Source organism: Henckelia pumila, chromosome 2 (assembly GCF_033568475.1).
Source record: "Henckelia pumila isolate YLH828 chromosome 2, ASM3356847v2, whole genome shotgun sequence".
Taxonomy (NCBI): domain Eukaryota; kingdom Viridiplantae; phylum Streptophyta; class Magnoliopsida; order Lamiales; family Gesneriaceae; genus Henckelia; species Henckelia pumila.
In genome coordinates, this window is record NC_133121.1 from 153,791,938 (window position 1) to 153,801,646 (window position 9,709).

General features: G+C 37.8%; 1 protein-coding gene across 1 annotated transcript; it reads left to right on the top strand.

Moving 5' to 3' along the window:
• The first annotated feature begins 355 nt into the window (after positions 1-355).
• Positions 356-9,231, top strand: LOC140881897 (uncharacterized). The gene is made up of 13 exons (XM_073287552.1): positions 356-519; positions 610-967; positions 2,288-2,465; positions 2,537-2,586; positions 3,165-3,257; positions 3,334-3,422; positions 4,260-4,338; positions 4,502-4,584; positions 5,348-5,426; positions 5,522-6,230; positions 7,416-7,499; positions 7,623-8,316; positions 8,710-9,231. The coding sequence occupies exons 1-13, from the start codon at positions 488-490 to the stop codon at positions 8,840-8,842; spliced, it is 2,661 nt and encodes an 886-aa protein (XP_073143653.1). The 5' UTR covers positions 356-487; the 3' UTR covers positions 8,843-9,231.
• Positions 9,232-9,709: the final 478 nt, after the last annotated feature.

Consider the following 9,709-nt stretch of genomic DNA (forward strand, 5'->3'; position numbering starts at 1 on the left):
CTCCCCTGGGGCCGACTGTGACTATGGACATACACATGCCACCTCTCAATAGTCACGCATGGTCCAATTTTTATTTTTTAATTTTTAATTTTTTCAGGATATATGTTTCTTAGAAATTGAAAATATCATGACTTAAAATTCTGAAAAAAGTGATTAAATCTATGAGTTTGTAATAATGAACAATTGAAAGGGAATTTTTAGATTCATCCAAAAACTGGATGGCTAAAATGCTAATACACCATAATCAAATCGTCAAATATGAAAATTTCTGAAATTTGAGGGACAGAAGGATAATTAACGACCACAAATCTCCGTTTACCTCATGTCCCTCGCCCCTTCCCTCTTTCCCCCACACAATTTCATTTCCAATTCGAAATAAAATTTTGTAAAAAGAAGTAAAAAAAAAAGTAAGAAAATTTAATAAACATTTGAAATTTGAAATACAGGCAGCCACACAAACACGCACACACTCGATTATAATTTTGTAATGGCATTTCATGTAGCTTGCCCAATTACATGGTACGAGCCAGCCCGTTATTTATTATAGTTTTACCCGCAGTGTAGTGTGTTTCTTTGGGTTTTTTGTGATGTGGGTTTTTGAGTTTGCAGTCGGAAGATATGCTTCTGTGCGCTGGGGTTTCCGCGGAGGCTGCAGAGCGACAAGGGCAAGATCGAGTTTTTGCAGGAGGTTGCTAGGGTTGAGCAGTTCTTGAAGGATCCGTGGTTGATCAAGCCCAGGGAGGATGCCACGATCCAGGTTATGGTGCCGAAGCTGGTTGTTTCAACCTCTCCGGCCACTCAGCCGCCGCAACTTCCCATTGCCATGGGTGTTGGAGGCGGAGACATTGGGGAGGAGGTGGCACTAGCTTCAGCGCAGGTCAAGAGGGTGGCGCTGCAGAAACAAGCTGCTGCTGCGTCAATGGTGGCAGAGGATTATGCGAGGAGGTTTGAGTCCGGTGATTTGATGGTGAGGGTGCTCTTTTTTTTTGTTTAAAAAATCAAGACTGACATTATTTTTTTGGGTATTTTTTCCTGGGAAAAATGTGCATTTATATAGAATCTGTGGTGTGTGAATTGTTGTTTACTCGCTTTTGCCAGCTTGGGTTTCAATTATGGGATTGGATTGTAAAGTTCGCAATTTGCACATTATGCCACCTGCATTGGATACTGGCGTAGTTTCTTTTTTCTCCATGGATGCAGTTCATGTTTTGATATTAGTAATTGTGCTATTCAAGTCAGTGTGGGTACTGTAATGCACTGTGATGTGTGTATAACTGCTGGGGCTTATGTTAATGTGACCAAGGAGATGTTTTCTAACCTTGCAAGTAAATCCTGCATCAAAGTTTTGGTTTTATTGCACATGCCTGAGGAATTCGTCAAACGCATTATGGTAGTAGTTACTGTCACCATTACCATAAGCTGTTGAAAAACATGCCGAGGCTGTTTCACATAGACTATCAGTAAATCTTTTAACAAGAGGTTATTTTGGAAATTTTACCTGGATAAAGATACTGCCTTCTTGGTTGTCTGGAGATGTTTACATGCCATTTATAGCTTGAAGTTTTCACATTCAACTTACAAGAAGGCTACACACTTGTTCAATTTCTTACTTTCCCTGAAGAATGCCAAGTCCAGGCTGAAGGCGGTCCACACCTTTAGATTTTTTATGTGTTTGGAACCTACTTTAACAGATTGAGTTTTCTGATCTAATATAGAATCTAAGCATACAAAGGATTTTTTTAATGATATTTAATTGTATGTGATATGAAAATTGCTATACAATGGTGAGAACCTGCTGGAGATGATAGGTGATGAATGATCGATCTTTTTTTTTCCCCAGCATGACTCCAGTCTTGGGAACTGGCTTGGTCAGAGTTATTATCTGACCTGTCATGTGTTAGAACCTTCTTGATACTTGCACAAATTTAATGAGTTTGGCTCTATAAATATATTGGTTAATGTGTTTTTATTCTCATACCATATGGTTGCGTTCCTTTGTTTTTTGGCAGAGCTGCTCCTGAATTATGTGTTTGTTTGCTGCTCTTTGAATTGAAGTTTGAAATTAATATGTATGCACTATAGTGACTATACCGAGGCATGAACCTTAATCATGTTGTAGAGCCAGCAAAGTAGTTGATAATTGTCGGTTTCTTTGTCATCTTGATTGCTTCAGCTAATTATGTGCCTTTCGGTACGTATGTAAGGATTCTCTGAGAACACACTTATTATGTTGATCCACGAAGGTGGAAGTTCCTTTGAGATGCTTATGGGTCGATTTTTTGAGCAGACGTCTGTGAAACATGTCTCTGGAGAAGATCAAGGTCAATCGAATAACAAAGTAATGTGTCGGCTTTGCTTTAATGGGGAAAATGAAGGTAGTGAAAGGGCAAACAAGATGCTATCTTGCAAAACTTGTAGCAAGAAGTATCACAGGAGCTGCATAAAATCTTGGTCTCAAAATAGAGGTACCATTTGTAGCTTTGATAAATTATTTAACATGCGTTTGTATCCTTGTACATGAAAGTTTTGATGACAGATCTTTTTCACTGGAGTTCTTGGAGTTGCCCCTCTTGCCGGATATGTGAGGTAAATATATTTTCTTTGCTATCAAAATTATACTTCTAAAATTATATAACCAAGAATTATTCTGTGTTACGAGAAAACATTCTACTTTACTGATGATAAATATTTAGAGGAACTCAATGCTAAAAGTGAGTAGAGTCAATAAGTTGTTTTCTTGGAGATGGTAAATCTATTTCAGAAATGAATGACTCATATTTCATGCAGATAGCGTCTTTAGATATATTGTTTTGGTGCCTCGATGAGTAGCTTATATGTGTTGATATCATGAGATTACAAGTAGAATACAAAGAGGAAAGAGATACATGGCGTCATGACTAGACTAATATCCGGGTCATTTACCTTGAATCATAAGTTTGACATGGCCCAATTTTTTGTGTTTCTAAATAAAAATACACCTATTTTTAGTCGAAGCGTTTATTAAATTTTATTTATAAATGAGAGAGGGTGCTGTTTTTCCTTCTTCTCCTTCATGTGTGCTATTGGATGGCTTATTGGGACCTCGATTTGATTTCTGATTATTTCTCAAAGTTGATGAACATGGTTTTAACACTGTCTTCACTTATTACATTTGGTCTCTGTAGGTTTGCCGTAGGACTGGCGATCCAAATAAATTCATGTTTTGTAAAAGGTGTGATGGCGCATACCATTGTTACTGTCAACAACCTCCCCATAAGGTGGGCTGTCAATTCTGTATCCTTGCAATTATGTCCAATGTTTAATGTCTCATATAATTTCCTTTTGAGCATGCAGAACGTTGGCCATGGGCCTTATTTGTGTCCAAAGCATACGAAGTGTCATAGCTGTGGTTCTTCTGTTCCGGGAAATGGGCTGAGTGTAAGGTATGAGTTCTCGGTAATATTTTGGTTGGAGCTTTTTCATATCCTAGGGGCAAGGAGCTTTTGCTATCTTAATTCTTTATTTGATTCTACAATTTACCCTGTCAAGTACCAGACTTTGAGTCATGACAATCAACTCATTTTGTTATCTGGAATATTAAAAATAGTTTCTCGGAGTTAGCATCTGTGCAAGCTGCAAGAAAGGTTTTTGTGTTTCTAGAGTGGAATTATCATCTCAAGCAAATTAACATTATATGTGTAGCAATCACATGGTTTTTCCAGAATTACTTGTGCATCTGAATCATTTATGGATAAAAAGAAATCAAATCTTTTCTAGGATAAACTTTTCAATTTGATGTTTTATATTTTGGAACTTTTACTTCGGTTGTATGCTTTTATCTGTTTCTCTCTCTCTCTCCATTTTCTAAAATTGATTATATCTTATTTGTGATATGTAAATCCATTATTGCCACTTCCATGGGTGTGACTGGTCTATTATTTGGTTAATTGGAGTTTTCTTTGTTAATGGTAAATCTTGAACATTCTCTGGAGTCGATTTGTTGGATATACACATAACTTGCTTTTGTTTCTATGAATTAATAATTCTCTGGATGCACTTTTTAATCTGGAGAACTGGAGATCATAACTGTGTACATACTACATTGCATGCAGCAGCTGTTGTTGTGATAGTCTTACCGAGAACAGGAGGGCTCTCTTTTTTATGCTTTGTGAATGCTTTTGAGGGGGGGTGGGGTTAACTCCTTTTCTTTCCAGATTTTTTTTTGTTTTACGTTACATGAAATCTAACCAACTCACCATCATAAGACTGATTTGTTGCAGGTGGTTCCTAGGGTATACTTGTTGTGATGCTTGTGGAAGATTGTTTGTGAAGGGTAATTATTGCCCTGTTTGTTTGAAGGTACGACTTAGTGCCCGTGCCCCAATCATTCGTTTTGATTTGTGTACATACTCTATTTGTTGAATTATACCTCCAAAAAGTTACCTCCATACGCAGCACATTGATATACTAACTTGATTTGAGGCTAAAAAAGTTGATAACTTGTTTGCTGTAAAAACTGAAGGTCTATAGGGATTCTGAGTCAACACCTATGGTTTGCTGTGATATCTGTCAACGCTGGGTTCACTGCCCCTGTGATGGGATCAGGTTGGTCTCTAGCTCTCGTTTATCCATTTAATCCCATACCGATTTCCTCATTTTTTTTCAACACCTCATCTTGTTTTCACACTGCAAATCCACGTATATAGATGTGATATAAACTATTTCACCATGCTGATGTATTACATCTCTAAATAATATCACCTGTACACTACTCGACTTTTCATTATTCATAATCCTCAGTATTTTTACCAATTTTTCTACTGAATTGTGAAAACAGTGAAAAAATGATGAGAAGAAATAAAGTCAATGCGAGCACTATCATCTATGTTCATGTCTTCTCCTTCCCCTCTAAAAAGAGTCAAAGAGCACTTTCCAGTTCCTTTTGTCCCCAGTAGTAACATGTTAGTTCCACCACAGCCTTCTTTGACCTGAATCGCTGTCTCTGTTAGGCATTCTATTCGCACTCCAAACTTTGATTTTGGCTGGGGTGTGTGATTGAAATTGCGCTCTTAGAAAATATCAGCTTAGACATATTTTCTTTCATGACTTTTAGTAGTAGACCTAAATTACAAGAATGACCTGCAAGCTTCGCTAATATGTTGGTAGTTCCAAATCTCCAAATGCAATAACGGATGGCTTCTTTTGTGATATTTGCGGTTTTCTCAGAGATGATTATTTTTTATTTTGCCGGTCTTTATGTTTTTGGTCCTATGTGGAACCAAATTATTTTGGTCTTATAGGTTGCTCTTTTGATTAGATTGGTTGGCTTTGATTTATTGTTCTAACTTTGTGTTGGCTACCATTCCAGTGATGCGAAGTACATGCAATTTCAGGTTGATGGAAATCTTCAATATGTGTGCACTACATGTCGTGGAGAATGCTCCCAGGTGGGCTTTCTTACATAATTGGTTTCAATACATGTGCAACATGTAAATGCTCCCTCGTCTACTGATGTTTCCCACAATGTCTCTCCTCTTACCAGATTAGGAATCTCGAGGAGGCTGTTCAGGAGCTTTGGAGGCGGAGAGATGAAGCTGATAAGGATATGATAGCAAGCTTGAGGGCTGATGCTGGGTTGCCAACTCAGGAAGAAATATGTGACATTTCACCGATTTCAGACGATGAAGATAGTGGATCTGCGATGCTGAAAAATGAAAACTGCCGTTCGTTGAAGTTTTCTCTTAAAGGGGTAGGGGATAGTTCACCAAGAAAGAAAAAAGAATATGGAAAAAAATCTTCAAATAAGAAGTCTGGCAAGAAAAAGGGGAGTGAAAATTTTTTCATTAGTGGAGCTGGTGCATCCCAGAGGCTTGGGGGACACCAGGATGGTCCATCATTTGGACACAGAACTTGTGATAACTACAATGAAGAAATGCAATTTTCTGGTGAACCAGCTGTTGGAGATAGGGCAGCAGGCATATGTTCAGTTAACGAGGCAGCAGTGTCTAATCACAAATACATTGATGAGGTTATAGAAACCAACAGAAATAAGGCCTCGAGAACAATAAAAATAAAGAGTAACAAATCTCTTGGTGATAGGGAAGGCATTGGAAACAATAGTAATGTGACTAAAACTGCACAAGGACCCAAGCTTGTTATACATTTGGGTGGACGAAGTAGAAATACATCTAGTCCTCTGGGATCAGATGTTTCAAATGTTAAGAAGGAAGAAGATTTGACTTCATCTTATGGTATGCCCTCTGAGATTCTTGTGTGTTTATTTGCTTCTTTCAATTTGAATTGTTAAACTTTGCATGGATATGCAATTTATGTGAGTTTAATATATTAGGGATCATGCTTTGGTAAGTTTATAGTGCAGGAAAGCGAATTCTGGTGAAATTATACAACGAGAGAGTGATTATTTACTGATTGTTTTTTGGTTTTTGGAATTGCACTATTTGGTGGCGTTTAAGAATATATAGCTAATGGATCCTGCCCATGATTGAAATTCAACAGCATATGCTATCCACTCAATTCAAATGTGATTTTTATCTGAGAGTTTTCATACATTATTAGCAATTGGACTCCTCTATGACTAATAGATGGAACCTGAATCTCATTGTCCAAAATCAAGAGATAATGGTGACGAGGGAGAAACCGACATATAAAAAAGACTTGAAATTTGAAGTTACTATATTTTTTTTAGTACACATGGAACTTTCTCCAAACAAGATAACTTAGTGTGATCCAGATGTAAAAAGACCTAATGATACTAATAGGACATGATTGCTAAGAGTGATAATATACACGGAATTTACTTAGAATTTTTGAAATGTATATCGTTGCTATTCTCATGACAGGAGTACATCGAATTACTATAGTTAGCTTTGAAAGTATCACATTGATGCTTCTTTATTGAATGGCATTGGCCTATGCCCTTGCAGCATTTGCACTTTAGCTTTGGGTTCTATTTTGCTGACTTTTTTTTCCATAAGCATGCAATTTGGGAAGGAGATGGCTGGGAAATTAGGGATGTTAGTGAGCGACCTGTATTTTCATTGCCCAAGTATTGCCACCTTTGTTATTGTGGATTTACGAATGGGAAATTCCCCATATATTGCTGTGGAAGAGTTGTTCTAATGAAATACACAGGCGACATAATCTTGATCTTGGATTTGACATGTTGAAACCCATTGGGTTATAAATTTTCCAACTACTTACCACGGAGAAACTCTTGTAAACTTGTTTGAAAATTTGAGTAGAATTCTGATCCTGGTTAGTGGCATTTCGAAAGAAGCATTATTAGTTAGAAAATAAGATATTACGGAGATAATTAACCATGCACGATTGGATAAACCATCTACCTAGTCTCCAGCCTATTGATATTTCATTTATGATCTTCATCATTTATTAAGCCATGTTTCTCATATGTACAGTGGACGCTGAGGTTATTTGTCAACAGAAACATCACGAGTACATTAACAGTCCTGATAATGCAGTTGAATCCGGGGATAAAAAAGGTGCTTACTCAGTTTATAAGTGTGGTTTCCTGCCATGAGTTTCATTTATTCTCTTCCTTTTGATCTTGCAATACTGTTCTATATTGTTTTGCCGATGAAACATTCATGTCTTATGAGATGCAGGACATCATAGCCACATTGATCAAATGAAAGGTTCCAAATTACGAGAAAAAGAGGGTAACTTGATTAAGATCAAGAATACCAATTCAAAAGCTTCCAAAATTAGCTCTGAACTTACTGGAGGCAAATTCAGTCACGAGGATGAACCTTTAAAGAATGCACATTCAGTACTGGGAAAAAGAAGCATTGAAGATAGTGCATCTACAAGGAGTGGTTCTGATGTCCTAGCTAGCCAGAGGAACAAATTTTCTTCAATGAAGTACACAGACGATAGACCTACTGTTTCTGTGGATTTGGACAATGGCAATAGTAGCAGTATGTTAAATTCAGCGAATGATCACAAGCCTTATTTGAAGTTTAAAATTCCCAACAATTCAAACACCGGACACCAAAATGCTTCCAATAATTCGAATCAGGGTTTAAACCAAAAAGAGAGATCGGATGGTAGAGTCGACGTGGGGCAGATGATAATCCAAACTCCCTCTCCTTTACCTCATCCTGGAAAGAAAGAGATAACTTATACACGTGGTCAAAGGTCAAAACGGCGTAGACCAGCAACAGGTGATGAAGATACATCACAATGGCATGAAGACAACACTCTGAAGGAGTTCACTGATGCTAACTGGGTATTGCAGAAATTGGGAAAAGATGCTGCTGGTAAAAGAGTTGAGATTCATCAGCCGTCCAATGACTCATGGTGAGTTTCTTCTTCTTCTTCCTAAACAGTACGCATATATACGAGGTCAAGGAAAATGCTTTGAGGTTTCCTGGGATTTAATGGTTAAGAAATGACCGTAGATATTGTTGAATTTTTAACCTTTTCAATCTGTGACTGCGAACGTTTGACATAATTTAAGATTACCATATCAGTACAACACCTCTTCTCCCCTCCCCTCCCCTCCTCCCAAACCACAACCACACCCACACCCACACCCACACCCACACCCACACCCACACACACACACACACACACCACATCAGACAAAAAATTTACCAATTGGTACTGTTAGAAATGATTTCTGATCACTATCGCAATTCTCAGGCCAGGTATTGATCCTAAGATTTTGAATTGTCATTTGTGTTCTTTCAGGCGTAGGGGAACTGTAATAGAAGTCCTAGAGGGTACATCAACGGTCTCCATAGCACTTGATGATGGAAAGCCCAAGAATTTCGAACTTGGGAAGCAAGGAATCCGTTTCGTTTCACAGAAGCAAAAGCGTTGACTTTGCTCGTTTCGCTTAAATTTATGTGGCCGAGATGACAGGTGAAAAAGTTTATGGTAACTCGAAAGAATGATCTAAACTGTTTTTGTGCTGGATCTTAAACGAGGCAATTGTTGTATTGTATGGTATCTCAAGCCACGAGATGGGGATGAGCTTTGGCTTTATGCCATCAAGCTGTTCCCCTTAATCGGAGTGTCGCCGATTCTTTCTGAACTGCCACCATTCAGAGAAATAGGGTGCTTTTGACATGATCTTGCTCTTATTTTCTTCAGGAATAGGAGTTGAAGTCAAGTTTTTGACTAAAGTAGTTTATTTTGCTGCATTTGTACCAAACGTCAACAGTATCAATTATCAGCCTATGTGATCAATTAAATGAATTGGGTTCTTCATGTCACTATCCAAAATTCAGATATTCGGTTACAAGGATCTAAAAAATGCAAATAAATTCCAGAATATTTTCCACTAATCAAAATCTTGAATCTCTAAGTTTTGGTGATAACAAACAATAAATCATTTTTGTATATCTTGTTGTTTTTTCATGTAAAACAGATTGTCGACCGTCTGCCTTGAAGTCTACTCGCCTGGCCTCAAGAAGCCACTCCACTGCTTCTCGCCACTCGACTAGTCACCATAACAAGATTTACTCGTCTGGACCAGACAACTCCTCGACCGTTTACTCTTTCAAGCATATATGTATCAACTGTCTTTGGGAAAGCTTCTGATACAAGATACAACATTCTCAGAGTTGTCTGTTGGTTTATAGAAAAGTATTGTAAAGACATGCACAACCAACAAGGAACCAAGAAAATCATAATGATTTCCCGAAATGGTCTCTGTTGAGTTTGTGATCACAGACTGTCTGCAACT

Bases quoted from the DNA above. Each gene is read 5' to 3' on its own strand.
- LOC140881897 (XM_073287552.1), top strand. From the start codon at position 488: ATGGCATTTCATGTAGCTTGCCCAATTACATG. The intron at 3,258-3,333 runs GTGGGCTGTCAA...TTGAGCATGCAG, and splicing joins GTCAACAACCTCCCCATAAG to AACGTTGGCCATGGGCCTTA. The intron at 3,423-4,259 runs GTATGAGTTCTC...GATTTGTTGCAG, and splicing joins GGAAATGGGCTGAGTGTAAG to GTGGTTCCTAGGGTATACTT.